Source organism: Crinia signifera, chromosome 6, assembly GCF_055691185.1.
Source record: "Crinia signifera chromosome 6, ASM5569118v1, whole genome shotgun sequence".
Classification (NCBI taxonomy): domain Eukaryota; kingdom Metazoa; phylum Chordata; class Amphibia; order Anura; family Myobatrachidae; genus Crinia; species Crinia signifera.
The window spans coordinates 266498140-266517196 of record NC_139222.1 but is presented as its reverse complement, the minus strand read 5'-3'; the positions used below and the strand labels follow the sequence as shown (position 1 = coordinate 266517196).

The 19057-nt window shown below is 45.2% G+C and overlaps 1 protein-coding gene across 1 annotated transcript in view; it reads right to left on the bottom strand.

Annotated features, from left to right (window-relative positions):
- Positions 1 to 9963, bottom strand: part of ADAM12 (ADAM metallopeptidase domain 12) — a 361770-nt gene extending 351807 nt beyond the window's left edge. Inside the window, exon 1 of the mRNA XM_083149520.1 lies at positions 9641 to 9963. Within this exon, the coding sequence (XP_083005646.1) occupies positions 9641 to 9743 (103 nt within the window). The 5' untranslated portion in view covers positions 9744 to 9963. The remainder of the gene's footprint in view (positions 1 to 9640) is intronic.
- Positions 9964 to 19057: the final 9094 nt, after the last annotated feature.

Genomic DNA, 19057 nt, shown 5'->3' with positions numbered 1-19057 from the left:
TCCAATGCGCAGTAGCCCAGCAATGGCCCCAGAAAGCGCAACTAAAATGACGGCTAGTGTGATCACTTTACTTTTACACTGTGTGGGGTCAGGCTCCTTCCCTGCACACCACACTGTGATGGATTTAACCTTCAGCTCATTATTACACAGCAATGTGTCTGACCTCAGACTCTGCCAACTGGGCGACTGTCCATCTGGGATTGCAGGTCTCGCAGGAATCTCAGCATAAATACGGCATATGTGCTAAGCCGCAGAGCCACCAGATTCATATTGTGTGGACCACACAAAGGTCCTGATTCAGACCTGATCTCTTATGTGCAAAGTTGCAGATGACTGCGTGTAGATAGCCGCCCGTGGCCAGACAGAAAGAAAACCCGCCCCTGTGCAAGTCAATTGCGAATGGATTGATAGTTGCTTTTCACCTGCAAATCCATATGCCATTCACAAACTACTGAATGATTTTTCCATTCTGTATAAATGTGAGTTAAGCCTGACCTTCCCACAACTTTGTGACAGAGACAGGCTGATCGGGGCAGGAGCCGACGTCAGAGTGTCGACATTGTGAATGTCATCACATGACGTGTTGAAAAGTTTGCATTGACTGTACTGTAGCGCTAACTGCAACATATAACATTAGCTGGGTACACACTATCCGATACCATTAGCAATAGCGCTAGAACTCCCGTACAATACACTGCATACACAGAGTGAGATCATTGATGGTGTCATTCAGTGATGTCCCCTGGCCCCCATGTCGTCATTGATGATGTAGTCAGATTTGACTATATGTTCAAACGACAGGGGTGGAGGGAAATCGATAACACACTATATGATATGCACAATAGTATATCTTTAACGATATCATTATCATGTATTGATTTATCGTGTAGTGTGTACGCACCTTACCACTAAAATCAGCTGCTGAAAATGTGAAGGTCACCATTCTGAACATTAATATTCAAAATGTTGATATTCTAAATGGTAGACTTTGTGTAAGAGGTATATTTGCATGGTACAGTACTATAATCATAATATCAGATGGATGGAGCTAGGTAGACAGAGTATGATCCTAGTTACACATACACAGTCTAGAACCCTTTATACAGCTCAGATTTGAATGAAAAACAAGATATGTAAAAGAGCTTTCACAGTATGTTCCCTCGTTTGCAGGCAACATTTGAGATTTCAGGTCCTGCTTGAGGACTTTGGAGTAAGACCCTTATTCTGGTTCACTTGCAAAGGCAAATTTCTTCTCAAATGGACTAAACCATGTGCAGTGCATGTGGGGCAGATGTAATATGTGCAGAGAGAATTAGATTTGGGTGGGATTTTACTACAAAGTGAGATCTATATTGCAGTGTAAAAATACAGCAGACAGTATTTACCCTGCACAGAAACAAATAACTCACCCAAATGTAACTTTCTCTGCACGTTACATCTGCCCCATCTGCAGTGCACATGGTCCATTTGAGAAGGAATTTGCATTGCGAGTGAACCAGAATAATGGCTTAAATGAATACCACCCAACTGCCACGATTTTCACTGGACGCTCCCATTTTTTGTGGGGGTGTTCCCATGTCCCGCCCAGGGCCAGCAGTGTCACGTGTGGGGCACAGTTGGGAGTCCCCCCTGTCCACCTCACAAGGGTGATGCTATTTGTAGACCACGCGCCCTCACCAGGCCACACCCCCAAATGTTGTTCATGCATCTTCACCCGCCGGACGTGATTGTAAAATTGAGAGGTATGTAAATGCTTCACAGCTTAGAGAGAGAAAAGGTGTATAGAGATAAAGTACCAACAAAAAGCGTTCAATTCAGATATTCAATTTGAAGTTATTTTTATAAAGCTTTCCCGGGTCACATTAAAGGCTGCAATCCCCTACAACAGGGGTGGGGAACCTTTCGCCCTCCAGCTGTGATTGAACTACGCATCCCCAAATGCCCTGCAACAGTTTCAGCACGGTCAAACTGTTGCAGGGCATGCTGGGATGCGTAGTTTAACAACAGCTGGAGGGCCAAAGTTTCCCCATCCCTGTCCTATAAGCAGACGCAGATTGGTTTTCCTGCCAGCGATGACAGAAAGCAGAATGTGGGGTCCCACGTCCAGTATAGGTTTGCAAGGGAGATAAAAAAAAAATAGTTTTTGGCGTGGTAACATTTTTGCACTGTTGTGGTATAACGCCCATTGCGAATTCTGTAACAACGGGCATTGGTGTGATACGTTCGGGATAATCTGTCTAGTTAGCCCAGGTGACACCATCATCTCAGAGGGTTGCTCTGATGCTGTGCCCTGATTGATTCCACCTGCACCATCTCACGGCGTTTCATCGAGGTCAAGCAATCAGACATTGTAGCTGTGAAAACATTTGTGATTGCAGCGGAGATAGAACATTCTTCCCACTGTTTTCAATTCAAGGAAACTCAATTCTAGCTAACTGCTAGAAGCACCAGCTACTGTATATAAGCAACATAACCATCTAGATTCTAGAACATCACACTTTGCATCTACTCTCCTATATCACTTTAAGCCTAGAACCCAGGTTGGCTCCAACCTGGCAGTTGTTCCATTTTACACCGGCGTCCCCTGGCATTATGCCGGCGTTTGGAGAGGACATCATCTCCAAGCACGGGAAACCCACCAGCCGGGACCTCCGCGATGCTGACCGACACATTGGGGGCAAGTTCAGCACCCAGGAAAGCTGCTGGGCTGTCCCCAGCCTTCATGCTCCACCGGCTTCGTTCTTTGAGGTGAATGGATGCCACAGCGGAGGCAGTACGTGGCCCCTGCACAACCTCCAGAACGCTGCGGCCCAGAGGTATGGGCTCCCCTATTGGTGGAAATGGGTCCCTAGGTCGGATGAACTGGGTTACCTATTTACACGACCCCTGACTCCGGGGATGCCCCATGTCCAACCCTGAGCATTTGCTTGTTTGGATACCCGGGGAACAGGACCCAGGTTATTTTTTCTACCCCATTTACACCAAGCCCCGTCCCAGAGTGGAGCGGCAATAACCCGGGTCGAGGCTCCGATGTAAAAGGGATATCACTGACTTTCCCATTGCAGTCACCTATTCTGAATTCATTAATGCATGAGATGCTGTTTTATGAAAATCACTTTATTCAGGCCCAGACTGCTGCAAAAGTAGAAAATATGTGCAATTATTTTGGAGCAGACTGTTTTCTACTGGGTGTAACTGGACATGTGAAAGGATCAGCATTCCTACTGTACAACACCGCAGATGAACAGGTCCAAATAGAAAGGCCAAAAAAGTAAAAAAACAAAAACAAATTAAGTCCATGGTCAACTCACAGTATTATGCCTGGAATTGTTAAATTTCAGCCCCATTCTCATATCCACACCCTCAATTTGACAGGACACACCCCTGCTGTGTAATTGGCTTAAAAAAAGTTCATTTTTTCCCAGGACTCCGCATTAGGCTGCCTGGCCTCAGGTTTAATTATTATCACCTTTATATTGGACTAGTTAAAAGCCTGTCAAAATAACGGCTTAGTCCCTATCTGTGTCTACCTCCAACCTCTGTCTTCACAGCTCCCTCTCCCCATATCCAGGAAGTTTGAAACAGATCATGTTGGTTTCACTTTCTGTTAAGTAACAATTTGGTCCAGGAGTGGCCTCTAGTGGTCACTGGTGGTACTTCACTTCAAAAAAGGTGAGGAGGATTTAGCCTTTTATATATAGATTGTACTGTAACAACAGCAGTAACATCAGTGGCAAAGATGTAGCAAAACCAATGCAATATAATCCGGACAGCAACACTCTATACAGTGTTCTAGCAATTAGACATATCTGACATAAACACAGGTTCATTTTACAACACCTTGTGACCAGGGCAGCCGAGAGGAATGCCGGGCCCCGGTAAAATTTTGGGGGAGTGGCCTAAGTGTGTGTTGTGGGAACCTCCCACACTTAGGCCACGCCCCCAAAATGTTTAGAGGAGGGTGAAAGAAAACTCTAAAAACTGTAATCTCTGAAGCAGCACACACCTACAGCATGTGATGTGCTGACTGCAGGCTCAGCATGACCTCTCACACTGTCAGTGAGACACTCATGCTGAGCCTGCTGTCAGCACAGCACATGCTGTAGAAGTGTGTGCTACTGTTGCTACCCGGGAGGGATGGAGGGGGAAGGGAGGGGTCAGACCAGGGCCCCTGCGGGGCCCCTTCAGCAAGTGTGGGCCCGGGTAATTAGTACCCGCTCCCCCCCTCTCTCGGCTCCCCTGCTTGTGACACCACTGTCTATAACCGTTCTTATCAATCATTTCGCACCTGGGCTCCCCTTGACAGTCCATTTTTTATGTGTTCCCCCAATATTTGCAAAGCTTTTGTAATGCATATACAGTAATTGCTATTAGATAGAATGTTAGATACACTTTTTCATTTTGTTATCAGAATCGTACTGTGATGCAATGGGCTGGAGATCCCTAGATCACTGCGTTCCTATGTGTCTAATTCTGGGTACAAACCTATAGATTTATCTGTCCACATTGTCTGGTGGTAACAAAGATCTGGAAATGTATGGGAGCAAATGACAATCAACCATTGGTTGGAATCGACCAATCAACCATTGGAAACGAAACACAATTGTTTGGATCATACTTGCCTACCTGACCCTCTGCTTCAGGGAGAAAATGCTCTGTTCCTGGACTTCCCTGGTAATGTATGATTGCCAGCACCTGTGGTGAAACACCTTTCTTATCCATTACTTAGCTCACCACAGGTGCTGGCAATCATACATTACCAGGGAAGTCCAGGAACAGAGCATTTTCTCCCTGAAGGAGAGGGTCATGGAGGCAAGTATGGTCTAATGCAGGGGTGGCCAAACTGGTCCTCGAGATCTAACAACGGTCCACGTTTTCCAGATCACCTAGCTGGTGCACAGCTGTAGTCATTACTAACTGTCACATTTTCAAACCTGCTGCATTCATTCCTACTATAGATCCACAGGAAAACATGCACCTTTGGTAGATCTTGAGGACAGGTTTGGCACTCAAGGACCCCCAACAGTGCACGTTTTCCAGGTCTCCACACAGAATCACAGGTGAAATAATTAGCTCCACCTGTGATCTTTTAAAATGTGCCAGTGAATAATGAGTGCAGCTGTGCACCTGCCGGGTGACCTGGACAAAAACGTGCACTGTTGGGGGTCCTTGAGGACAGAGGTTGACAACCACTGGTGTAATGGAAGAACTGCCACTCTTTAGTGCACACATTCTCCTTCCTGTTATTGGCTGAGTGTAGGTATCTTTATTGATTGACTACTGTTTTCCCTTCACCCGCATGTTCCAGGTTAGAAATTAGTTAATTATCCTAGAATGCGGATCCATCCTGTACTAGTGGAGTAAGTCACTAAGGATAGCCCTGATGTTATTCAATCTGTAATACACTGGAGGTGACCTGGCCAGGAGTATTTACTAAAATACGTTTTCCATCTTTGCTGTATGATTTGTTGTACATGACCTGTATCATACACACACTATATGCATTACATAACTCCAAGACTGCATGTCTCAGTGGACCTGGAAGTAATGAGACAAATGAAGACTAGAAGGACTGTGTATTGCCACCTTGTGGCCATGTGCCATATTGCAGCATCTAAATACACACCCAACAAGCCAAGCAATCTAATTTCATGGGATATTCCCCACCTCCTGGAATAAAAATATGAATATTATGTACTCAGAGTTCATTGTTAGTTACTACTAAACATGTAATAATATTATTAGCCAGTGGTTCTTCTTAGCCACAATCGTCACTTAACACTAACGGGTCAGGTTGTAAGGATTTCAGTCTGCTAAAATAGTTTGGATAACTACTGACCCAGCAACTCCCCTGTGCATGATTAATGAAATCATTAAAACATGACATGTTGAGGATACCTGATAACTTTTGTCGTAAGCCAATAGTTCCTAGGCACATTCCGCACAGCCACTTCACAGTCCAGGTTTAAAGGATTTACATACTTCAACGCAGGTATTGTAATTACAACCTCAGTCATTTTGAATTATCTGCCCATTCTCAAGCATGAATATCTTTAACACCTGGACCATGAATAACCTTAAAACCTGAACTGTTCCTGCTCCCTCAATTCCCACTCCCCTTTCCCTTTGTTATCCCTTTTTTTTTACCCCCTTGTTATTACTATGAAAATTTGAAATAAAGATTGAATGTTGAAAAAAAAAACTGTTACTGGTCTTTGAGAATCTAATTTGTCAGGTACAGTTGAGAACATACCTATACTATACACAAGCCCATTGTAAGGTGTTCCCTTTCCTTTGGGCCAATGTCTATATTTCCTGCAGCATTTACAACATACTTGCCTACCTGACCCTCTACATGAGGGAGACAATGCTCTGTTCCTGGACTACCCTGGTAATGTATGATTGCCAGCACCTGTGGGGAGCTAGGTAATGGATAAGAAAGGTGTCACCACAGGTGCTGGCAGGCAATCCTACATTACCAGGAACAGGGCATTTTTGGTTTGGCAAGTATGGTTTACAAGCAGTGATGATCTCCTATTATGAAGTTCTATGGGAGCCTTTAATGAGCACATTGTACACTGTATTTTGAATGACCAACATCGGACATCGGTCAATGTATGTCTGTGAACGATGTTGCTCATAGTATATCATGTCAGCTGTGCAAAACCGATGATGGCTGGTATATCTACAGATATATCGCTGCATTGCTCAGTGTGTATGGGGGCTATAAATGAATATATTTTTGTGTGTGTATGCAGCTTAAGTTTCATTGTAAGAATATAACCGGTCAAACTGGTGTGTATAATACACGGTTGAAAATGGGATAAAAATGATCTATAAGAGGCATATAATGTGTATTCCTTGCTAGTTGTCATCAATTTCCATGCCATTAGTTTCACCGTGACTGTGTTTTGTTAGCTGTACATAGATTTAATTTTCACGTTAATCCTTCCTTCTCCCTCCAGTGCAGAATATATCAGTGCATTATGGATACATTTAAGTAAGTATTAGATAGGGCTTTCAGCCTTATAAATAACTTATGACTTGCTGGAATTAAGACTGTTCATCTGAAAATAACTGATCAATTCTGCAAGGATAAGGCTATAAGTCACAAAGCACTGCAAGTAGCATCATCATTCTCAGCTCCCAGATGGTTTGGCTCTGTATACAGAGATTATATAACTGCATTGTGTACCTGTGCGCTCAGCCTCGCCAGTTGCTGTTGAGTCTCTAATCAAATCCTAGAGGCCACTGTACGTAGTGCACTGCCTGCATGATTTATCAACCGGATCAGCAGGCTTGTTAGGCTAATGGAGTGCACAGAGTTTAAATTAGGGGCCGTGTGTTAAAGTGAGCATTAGCTAAGTAGTCATAAATATGTAACTGTATTACAGCGCTATATACCTGTCACTGCGAAAATGTACAATTAAACATGTATTATCAATTGAAACCCCTCTACATAGTAACTATGTGCATCTGTAGTTGTCTTACCAAATAATTTAATTGACACCATAAGCAACATTACTTGTTGAGGTTAGCTTAGAGCTGCTGCGGAACCTCTTTTGGACGTTTGCCTATCCCTTAGAGCAGGGATGGGGAAGCTTCGGCCCTCCAGCTGTTGCTGAACTACACATCCCAGCATGCCATGCAACAGTTTTAGTATGGTCAAATAGCAAAACTGTAGCATGCTGGGATGTGTAGTTCAACAACAGCTGGGGGGCCGAAGATCCACCCATCCCTGCCGTAGATAATCCAAAAAGGAACATCTCCAGCGACAGCTCTGTATGTGCGGTACAGTAGGGGGTCAATTTACTTACAGTAAGGTTGATTTTAATTGGTCAGAAGCAATCAACATTGCACGTTTACTAGAGCTTAAAAATCGATATCAACAACTCTCTGTTAGTAAACACAACACCGATATTGATCGATTTGAAATTTAGAAGCGGCCTCACCTATATAATACGGTTCTCTATAGCCTATATAAGAGAGAGGGGTTAAGATCTTAGTAGCAGGGTCCCTTTCTCTCCAACAAAATCAGTTTATTTACTAAAACCCAGCAATTATTTTACCGCGAAACATGGCTTAGTAAATAAGCCCCAAAGATCTGTCTCAAGGTGCCCATACACGTTACAATTATTGTATACAATATTGTATACAATATCCCATCTCTGTTTTGCGATGAGATCTAGTACAAAAAGTATGTGCAGCACATACTTTTTGTACTAGATCTCACCTCATATGATCTCATCGCAAAAATGAGATGCGATATTATGGGCACCTTCAGAATATTATGTTAATTCAATGGAACAGATGAGTCCTGACAGCTTTACAAAATCACTGGGGGTATGCACATAACCCCCCCTCACCTACCCACCATATGACCGAGTAATGCCATGCAAAGACCTGGATTGTACTAGCACAAGTACTGGGATGCTTAGCTCCGGTATCTGGGCGACGGATCTACAATGTCAAGATCAACCGTGTTATTTTCGACCACGCTTACGTCAAACCCGTCTAGTTAGACGCCTAAAGATAGTCGACCCCTTCTAGGTCGATGGAAGCAGAAGTTAGACACCAGCGTTAGAGTGGTCGCCGGTCACATGAGTTTTTCACGTTTTTTTTTGGTACCGACTATCACAGGTCAACCTGGTCCATACTTTGCTGTCCATGTGGACATAGAGTGAGATAATAATAATCTCAGCATAGTAAGTGGACACAGCACACATATACAGTGTCCATGGGGACCCCTGTGACATTCGGCAGCAAAAAGACGTGAAAAACTCATGTCGACCATGTGACCGTCGATCACGCGGTCGTCTCTGTAACGCTGGCGTCTAACTCCCATTACTGTCAATCTAGAGGCGGTCGACTATCTTTAGGTGTCTCACTAGTCGGGTTCCACTAAGGGTGGTTAACCATAAACTGGTCGATCTAGACCAGTGATGGCTAACCAGCTGTTGTTGAACTACACATCCCAGCCTGCCCTGCATCAGTTTTCCTATTTGGCCATGCTAAAACTGATGCAGGGCATGCTGGGATGTGTAGTTCAACAACAGCTGGTTAGCCATCACTGGTCTAGATCGACCAGTTTATGGTTAACCACCCTTAGTGGAACCTGTCTAGTTAGACAACAACAGCTGGAGTGTCAAGGTTAGCCATCACTGATCTAGACAGATTCAATGCGCTATACCGTAACCCTTCGCAGCCACAGACCTGGCACCTATGGCCTCAACCGTGGAGGAGGGCATGCTGGGACTCGCAGTTTCACAACAGCTGGAGTGCCACAAGTCATAAATCCTGACTCCTTGACAAAATCCCCAGGTGCCTTGGCAGCAGAGAACAAGGAGAGCGTGCGTGGCTGTTGCACAGACAGACAGAGCCGGGCTGCATAACGGAGACGGAGCACGTTAGCACGTCCACCAGCCGCATTCACACCAGCACAGCGCCTTCTCTGCAAACCAGAGCAGGACACTATGGCTGGAGAACAATGGGGACTCTGAGTGCAATCAGCAATACAAGTTACAAGAGGAGTTTTTGGGGGGGTTGCTGCTTGTCTCTGAAAGCGGCGAGAAAGGAAGAAACAAGCCCAAGGCAGCCGCAATGAGAGACGTGGGCTTACAAGAAGAGTGTTTAGTCTTACCTTGTGCTCTGGAAGAAATCACTACACAGCTAACACACATCAGCCGTATAAATGTCTGGAATGGGAGAGAAAAGAGTTGTTCTGCCTTGAGCCTCTCTGACATCTTATCCTGACTGAGAAACCGCTTTCATCAGCTGGCTGGGTAGAACAGCACCATAATATACAGTTACAGGGGACTGGGGATGCAGGATGTGAGAAATTTCCTGAATGCATTTCAGTTAACCCCTCCTGCCTGACATGATCATCTAGTCTTTCTCTTCTTTTTTAAACTTTTTTTTTTTTTCTTCTTTCTTTTCTTGGCAGGGGAAAAATGTTGACCGTTGCATTAAATGAGCAAACTGTCTGGGTTGGCCAGCGAGAGGCATTGGGATCGTTACAGTAGAGGGAGGCAGGCCCTTCGCTGATGCCAACATTTACAGTTCTCAGTACAATGGAACAAATTATTGTCCTCCAGACTGCCAGCCGCACTCTGCAGGATCCTCAGCTGGGGGAAAGAACCTGCATCTGCAGTATGGTTACTGCAATGCCAGGCAGTGGTGGCTGGTGCAATGCTGCAATCACTGGTATAACAATAGCCCCCCCTGCGCAGACCCCGCGGTGGCTTGGGGGCAGGGCCAGATTAACAATGGGGCGGATGGAGCCGCAGCCCTGGGCCTCCGCTTAAAAAAAAAAAAAAAAGGCCCATCGTCGTGACAGGGGAAGCGGTTGAAACGTCTCTGGCAGGCATGTCTAACCTTGGCCCTCCAGCTGTTGTGAAACTACAAGTCCCAGCATGCCTTGCCACAGTTTTGCTATTGTGGAATGCTAAAACTGATGCCAGGCATGCTGGGATGTGTAGTTTCACAACAGCTGGAGGGCCAAGGTTGGAAATGCCTGGTCTACGGTGTCTAGGTAGACAGTTAATAGGTCCACACCAAAAGGTCGACACAGGCAAAGGGCCAACATGCACTAGGTCGACTTTGACAATAGGTTGACATACAATAGGTCACCATTGGCAAAAGGTCGACACAAATGGTCAACACATGAAAAGGTTGACACAAGTTTTTCACAATTTCTTTATTTTTATTTTTTAGACTTTTTTACTTTTATACCGCGTGGACTACAGATGGAAACATTAGTATGGCGAGGGAAGCTAATTGGGGGTCCATGTTCACAGGTGTCAACTTCGACACAAAAACCCCCACTAAAACGCATGTCGACATTTTCTAGTGTTGACCTTTCCCATGCCGAAATTTTGCTTGCGTCAACTTTTTAACCATGTCGACATATTATCTGTCAAATTGTCATCAGTGTCAACCTAGTGCATGTCAACCTTTTGTCTGTGTCGACCTTTGGCATGTCAACAGACAGATACCAGCTGCCACTTGGCCAGAAGTAGGGATGGCCATCGTTGCCTTTGCTATCGATGTTTGCCATCGATAGCAAAAGTGCAACTGGCCACCGATGCTGCATAACAATGCTATGTATGACCATCAATGTTTTCACATATCGATGGTCATCCATTGTCTTTGACTAAATTACCTATGGGCCAATCAGTATATGGGGGCGGGGCTTCATGGGTGCCGAGGGTGGGGCTATTCTGTGTCCCAGCACCTTGGGGAAAAAGCAAAAAACAAACTATTCGTTTAAGCTTGAAATCGATGGGGGGGAAACCATCTGGTTCTCCCCATCAATGTCAAAACTATTCAACTTCGGCCATAAACCATCGATGTTTTCTAAACATTGGTCGATGGCCATCCCTAGCCAGAATTCATAAGTAGTACAACTGCATTTCTACTTTACACATTTATGCAATTTTTGTACTTTTTTTGTATTTAAGGTGACATTGGGGCGTATAGTGTATGGGTTCTACATCCCTAGATGGCATCGGCCCCACCTTCACTGCCCATAATAGGCATTTTCAGCTCCATTAAACCATCAATTTGTTCCTGCTCCGTGGCACTGGGTGGCTTGTGGGCAGGGGCATTATGACTGAGGATGGGGGCCAGTGTGCAGATATTGGGTCGGCCCCCTCCTCTCTGTGCACCAGGAAGTGTTTTAGCAGGGGACGCAAAACTAGTAATTACGCCAATGGCTGCCACCCAATGTCTTTCCTCGTCATCTCTCTATATGGAACAATTAGAAGAAAATGTAGTGTCATTAAAATGTTGCGATCCAATTGATAAATAGTTACAAATAATGGCTAGATTACCATAATCTACAAACTTGTAATAACCGAAGTGAGTAACGCCTTGTACTACAATGGTGATCACATCAGCATCAGTGTTGCCAACTTTAATCAGCTGGAAAGTGCTAAGCCAAAATGCAAAAATAACTAAAATTCCAGGTCAACAATAAAAATGCATTGGGTTGGACTGTAGCTAAAAACAAATGTAAACAATTTGTTTACAGTATATTGGCTGTGTCATAGTCAAGGAATCGCTGGCAGTACAGGAGGCATTGGGGCAGATTTATTAAGCTTGGAGAAGAGATAAACTGGAGATAAAGCGGAGAAAAGGTAAAAAGAGATAAAGCAGCAGCCAATCAGCTGTGTTTGAAAAAGACAGTTGGGAGTTGATTGGCTGGTGCTTTATCTCCTTTTACCTTTTCTCCACTTTATCTCCAGTTTATCTCTTCTCCAAGCTTAATAAATCTGCCCCTGAGGTGTCTATGCCACCCCAGGCAGGAAAATCTTGCCTGGTAATTGATCAGACCAGAAGCATCCAGAGGGTCCAACTAATGCTGCCCATACACTTGTGAGATATTGCATGCAATCATTCGATCTCGACCACATCTGGCCGATAAATTGAATGATTGCATGCACAAAATGTGTACCATTCGATGCGATGCGCGGGCACGCTGGTCGAATGTCGGGTCTCAAGATCTTATGTGTTGCACATAATATTTATCGAATTGCAGGAGCAATCGCATGTGGTTTTTGACCACATGCGATGCTCGAATGCAATCCGCTGGTGGGGGGCAGAGGCAACGCTTTTTCAGCGGCATGGGGAGAGGGGGCCGGAGGGACCGCTGGCGGCATTGGAGACAGTGGGCAGCGTTGTAGCTGTAGTGCTAGAGGGCGCAGGGGGTCAGTCAGCGGTGACGGCAGAAGTGTTTAAAACACTGGCCAGCCTTCTGATTAGCTGAGCTATCTCAGCCAACCAGAAGGCCGCCCAGTGTTTAAACACTTCTGCGACCCCCGCCACCCGCTAGCGCTACTTCTTGCGCTACATAACACCACCCTCTGCCCGCCCTCTTCCAGCACCCGATGTGCCATCTCAAGATGCATTCCTACAACTGCTCTCAATGTCATGTGACTGCTGCAGTCACATGACACACTCACACTGCAAGGGGTGCAGCTTCAGCCATAATGGAAGAGTCAGTTATATGGGGCACACTGGAGGGTAGGAATATATGTAAGAACAAATATGACATGCAGAGTGGGATGGGTTAACACTGGAGGGCAGATGGGCATCTAAGACAGGTGCTTCTGGGCAGGGGTCTCTGGGAGAAAAGAGGGGGGTAGCCAAGTGGATGGTATCGCGATCGATCCTGTCAGCTGGACAATGTGCAATGCTCTGCTATGAAAATGCAGTTTTTTCCTTGCAGCCCCAGTTGTAGGAGAAAATGAAGGAGGAGCTGTTGCCGTGTCATGTTCCGCTTGAGCTGACCATTTTCTCACCAGCAGGTCTTTGCACCTCTGCAGACTTGTGTCCGGCAGAAAGAGAGATACAACATAGGCTTTAAACCTAGGCTTGAGTACAGTGGCCAAAATGTAGTGTTCTGATTTCAACAGATGAGAGACCACCCTTGAATCCTGGCAAAGAGAATGAAGGGCTCCATCCACAAGTCCCACACATCCTTCACTTTCTCCAGCTGCTTCACCAAAAGTCTGATGAGGGGAATGACTCAAGCTGGCAATGTCTGAACTGACTTCATGTGGGGCAAGTTCGAAGGGTTGGAGAACCTTGCACAACACAGAAATCAGCCTCCACTGTGTTTGAGTCATTTGCATTCCCCCTCCTTTGCCTATGTCACAGGTGGATGTGTAGGCTTGAATGGCCTTTGGCTGCTCCTCCATCCTCTGCATCATATAGAGGGTAGAATTTAATCTCTTTAATACATCTTGCTTCAGTCGATGGCAGGGCAGGTTAAAGAGGGTTTGATGATGTAGTTGGTGGTGTGGATTGTAGGTGCTTGGATACAACAGGACAAAAACGATTTACAGTAGGTGTCACTGGACTGCTTATGCTCCCAATTTTTCTGAACTTAACAATGACCTATAAGGAATGCACTGCAGGTGATATTTAAGGGAGGATGTTCCTAGGTGGCTATCATTCGTACCCCTACTTATTACGCTTTTACACAGACTACGTGTGGTGACATATTTGTTGTCCGGATTTGGTTAGAAATAATTCCAGACCGCAGAGGCGGATTTTTTGGTCTTTCGCCCAGGCATGACAATGAGCTTTTTCATCCCACGGCCAACAACTGTCTCCTCCTGTGCCTTACAAACCACATCACCATCAGAAGCCTCCTATTCAACTTCCTCCTCAGCACCAGCTACACCAATATGCTCATCCTGGTGTACTTCTACAGTGACATCCTCAATGTCAACATCAGCAACTGGACTGGCGGTTCTCCTCCCAGCACTTGCAGAGGGTGTGCAAATGGTGGAAGGAGCTTTCTCTTCCCGTCCAGTGTCGGGAACTTTTGTACTCTCTTCGGGGATTTGTGATTTTTTAATTTGTTAAGAGTGAGGAGGGCTTCCATCTTCATGTGAAGCTGAACTGCCAGTCATGAACATAGGCCAAGGCCTCAGTTTTTCCTTGCAGCTTGAGCACTTGGAGGAAGTGGTTCTTGATCTTTAATTATTCTTCCCTCTAAAATGGCAGCACAAAATTATTTGGCACACAGTGACAGCACCCAATTATCAGATTCAGTCTGTCAGACTGGCAGCAACCAATTATGGAGCCGAAAGGGAGCACCCAATTATTTGTCAGACTGGCAGCACCCAATTATAGAGCAGACAGGGCCCAATCATTTGGCACTCAGTGGCTGCATCCAATTATAGAGCAGACAGATACCTATGGAGCTCTATTAAAGATAACTGGTCTGGGCCCATTAAGTTCTGCACTGTTCGCTGCAGTGTGGTTATGGTCCATGATTGTAAGGGGTAGAACTGGATGACTCCCTCTTCGCTGCATGACATAATTGGGTTATTTTTATGGGGATGTTAAAAAGAAGCCACCGCTTGAGCTTAATTGCTTATTTTTCTTTCTGAAGAGACCTAAAAAATTTTTTTTTTAAAGTAACTTGTCCGTATAATGTTTTTTTAAATGGCCATATGCTTTGTACAATTAAATGCGCAGGTTAGAAGCCAGCATCAATGTTTAATTTATACTCCAGGTCCTGCTTCTGTGCTGGCGCTCCTCACATTTGCGCTTGGTGGGAGCATTTCCATGGAAACCAGTTTGAATTAGGGCACAAGGCCAGTGGGGAGGAAAGTGGACTGTCTGGCACTCCCATCTGCTTACTGCAAATTCTATGTGTTCTTAAACAGTTCCTACTGGACTTGCAGGCCATTGGTGTGTGGGCTCAGACAGACACAAACATTGTATGACACACGACAAATGTTATTGCTGCCACCTTAAAAAAAAATTTTTGTTTCTTGTTGTACATTTTATTTCTTTATGGTGCTTCAAACCACTATTAATGATTTATAGTTGTTGTTATAGAATGCTATGGCAACCACAGTTGCATGAGCGGAAATCCCTTGGGACATTCCTAGCATAAAACTCTGCTCCCTCTCCTCTTTTACCTGCTATGTCATGAAAACTTCCTGAATGATTGGCTCTGGAGAGCATCAATAATCTTCCACACGGAGAAATCACCAAAGTGAACTCTGGCTAACCGCTTTGGCATCATGATACAAATTTGTTGGTGAGGGTAGAAAAAAATGTATGTAGGATTGCACCTTAAGTAGGAACCTGGGATCTGATTGATTGTATGCTATTCTTGCCACAGCTAAAAATATTGAAGCCGCAGATGTACGAAATTACAGTATGCTGCCCATGCCCGCCAACAGGGGTGAGGGACTATGGGTACTCCAGTACCGGGCCCAGACAAATCTGAGGGCCTGCACTGGCTCCGTTATTGTGCTGCCCGCTGTCACTGCTTCGTAGGAGAAAGATGGAGCAGAGCAGATCTGCTAGAAGCCTGGTGAGCCACTCTCCCTCCCATTTTGCACACCAGGCAGGCCGTCTATGAACAAGAGGAGCGGTATCACCTGGCCAGAAAACACCCAGATAGTGGCGGCTTTTGATAGAAAGTGCACCAATGCCAACCAGGATGAAGCAGCTAGTAGTGGCAAGAGTGAGTCTGACTCATTACTGTGGTCAGCCCCGGCCAGGCTGTATGAAACGGGAAGCCTCCCTCCCCTTCCTGTTCAGGCTGAATGTAGATGAAGAAGGGTGTCACTGGCTGGGATCTGCTGTTGCCTGGCTCACCGTGCAATGCCTCAGTCGGGGGCGGCAGGCATCAGCACCTACAGTAGACAGGAGAAAGCTGTATTGGAACATGTGGCTACATGTGATGACATGACGGTTTAATGCGGTGAGTGCTCGGGTGCTGTATTACCCTTCCAGGTGCACTATGCTCCCACTATAGTTCCACCCACATTACCAACAGCTCAACCCCCAGAGGGGCCCTGCCTATTTTGTCAGTCCCGGGCCCCACAATATCTGATGGCGGCCCAATGCTGCCAAAACTTGTATTGAGATGCCAGGGGTGGATTGGGAGCTAAAAGTGTCCCTGGAAAATTTCTAGAAGTGGCATCATTTAGACAGCACCAATTTAAATGTAGACGGAACCAATAAGATAGTAGGCAGGATTTATGCATCATTACACCCGTGTGGAAGCCATTGGTTAGGGTTATTCTCATTTCTGCTCAAGCTTCTAACCCAAAATGTTTTTTTAATACATTTAAATCACTTCTCAACCCTCCTTCAACCAAGCCACCAGCCACTATTCATTCACAAGATCTTGCTTCCTACTTCAGGGATAAGATTGACAAGATCAGAGATGAATTGGTATGCTCTGACTCAGTCAGTGATCGGCTCAATTTCCTACCTGAACCCTCTGACGTATTTACTTAATTTGATCCCACGAATGAAGATGACGTTTCTGCACTTTTCTCTTCCTACCACTCTACTACCTCTCCTCTTGACCCTATACCCTCGCAAATAAGTAAATCTGTCTCCTGTGCTCATCCCAACCGTAACTAAAATCTGTAACCTCTCTTTCGCTACTGGTATCTTTCCTTTATTGTTCAAACACGCAGTTATTACTCCGATTCTGATAAAACACAATTCTGACCCAAGCACTTGCTCAAACTACCGACCCATCTCCCAGCTGCCATGCACCTCCTAGCTACTTCAGAGACTTGCCTACACTCACCTGACACACTTTCTTAACTAGCACAACTTATTGGACCCACTTCAGTCAGGCTTTCGTTTCCAACACTCCAGAGACAGCACTGACTAAAGTGGTGAATGATCTGGTCACTGCCAAGTCTAAAGGCCAATACTCACTACTTATTCTTCTAGATTTTTGTGTTGCTTTTGACACTTGACCATACACTTCTCATACAAACACTGCACTCCCTAAGTCTTAAAGACACTGCTCTCTCTTGGTTCTCATCCCACCTATCTAACCGCTCCTTTAGTGTTCGTTTCTCTGATTCTACCACCTCCTCTTCGCTACCTCTATCATGTGGAGTACCTCAGGGCTCAGTTTTAGGTCCTCTGCTTTTCTCAATCTATACCTCATCTCTTGGCAAACTAATCAAATGTTTGGATTTCCATATCATCTGTATGCGGATGATACTCAGCTCTACCTATCCTCCCTGGACCTGTCTCCATCAGTATTGGGCTGTGTCTCTGAATGCCTTTCTGCTGTTTCATCCTGGATGTCATCTCGCCACCTCAAACTTTAATATTTCAAAAACCTGAATTAATTCTATATCCACCAATAAATAGTAGTTATCAACTAGATATCTCTATCGCTGTCTAGGTGTCATCCTCGACTCTGAACTTTCCTTTGTTCCCCACATTCAATCTGTGTCGAAATCATGCCTCATGCACCTAAAAAATGTGTCCCAGTCAGATGGAGCCCCATCTCGCCATTGGGGGCAATCTGGCAAGCACCGGCGCTGGCTGAGAGGCGCTTCATCTGTATCTATACCTCCCAACATGACCCATTCCTGGAGGGACAAAATGCCCTGTTCCTGGACTTCCTTGCCAAATGCGACAATAGAGGTGGGACTGCAGCACAATCCAATATTCAGATAGGGGAGCCACACCAACTGTCATTGATTTATGGCTGGTGATGTTTGACAGTGTCTGGGGTGGCAGTTGGTGAGGCTCCCATATTTAAATTTTAGATTGTGCTGCAGCCCCCACTGGCAAGGAAGTCCAGGATCAGAGCATCTTGTCCCTCCTGTAATGGGTCATGTTGAGAAGTCCAGGATCAAACAAATCCTTACTGTACATTGGGCAAAGTATACCTGAGGTAACTTTGCACATGAGTAGTGCGACGACAAAGCGTGTGCCGTCTACTACTATGAATCATACTCCATAAGTATACAGTTCCTTTTCAGCGGCGGATGAAATGATGATATGTAAATTACGTTTTTGTCTGCATTCTGGGGAACAAACAAGCATATCCTGTATTATGGTGTCTATCTTGTGTGCGATAGAATTGACAGCATGAATGCATCAATTGATTTGAAAGAAAATAGCAGTGTGGTCTCTTATACCTCCTGGCTTATCTACAGACTGATGCAGCTCCAGGCAGCCAGACACCACTATTATAATTATTCTTTTGTGGGGTTTTTATTTCTTTGCTTCATCAATTTCACAGCTCTCCGCTTCCAAACCAGCAAGTTTAAAGGATTTCCACTGAAAGAGTGTGGACATGAAGTCTGTGTGCTTTTTTTAATTGGCAAAATAGACCAATAATACATTATACCTGTAAAGTGGTCTGTGTGCAGATCACCTCAGGACTCTGGAGAGCTGCTGAAGTATGACTTTACTCACTGCAGTCATGTTGAGTAATGGCTACAGAGGCACTTTCTGTATAACAAACGCTTACCTGTATGATAAAGGGGTGCCAAAATCACATTAGTTTATTGTGCACTACTCACTGTAGGCCTGATTCTGAGACACAGGAACGGATGTGGCCGCACCTATCGATTTTTTTTTTTTTTGGTATACTGGGCATGCAGGAGTTGGTTGCATCTTGGACGTTTCATGTAATAGGCATTACTGCATAACAGCTGGAAAAATGTATGTAAGAGCAGGGCCGGCAACAGAAATCTTGAGGCCCCATACACTGATAACTTTAGGAGCCCCCTACCCCCTCAAGCCCTGAGGGTGG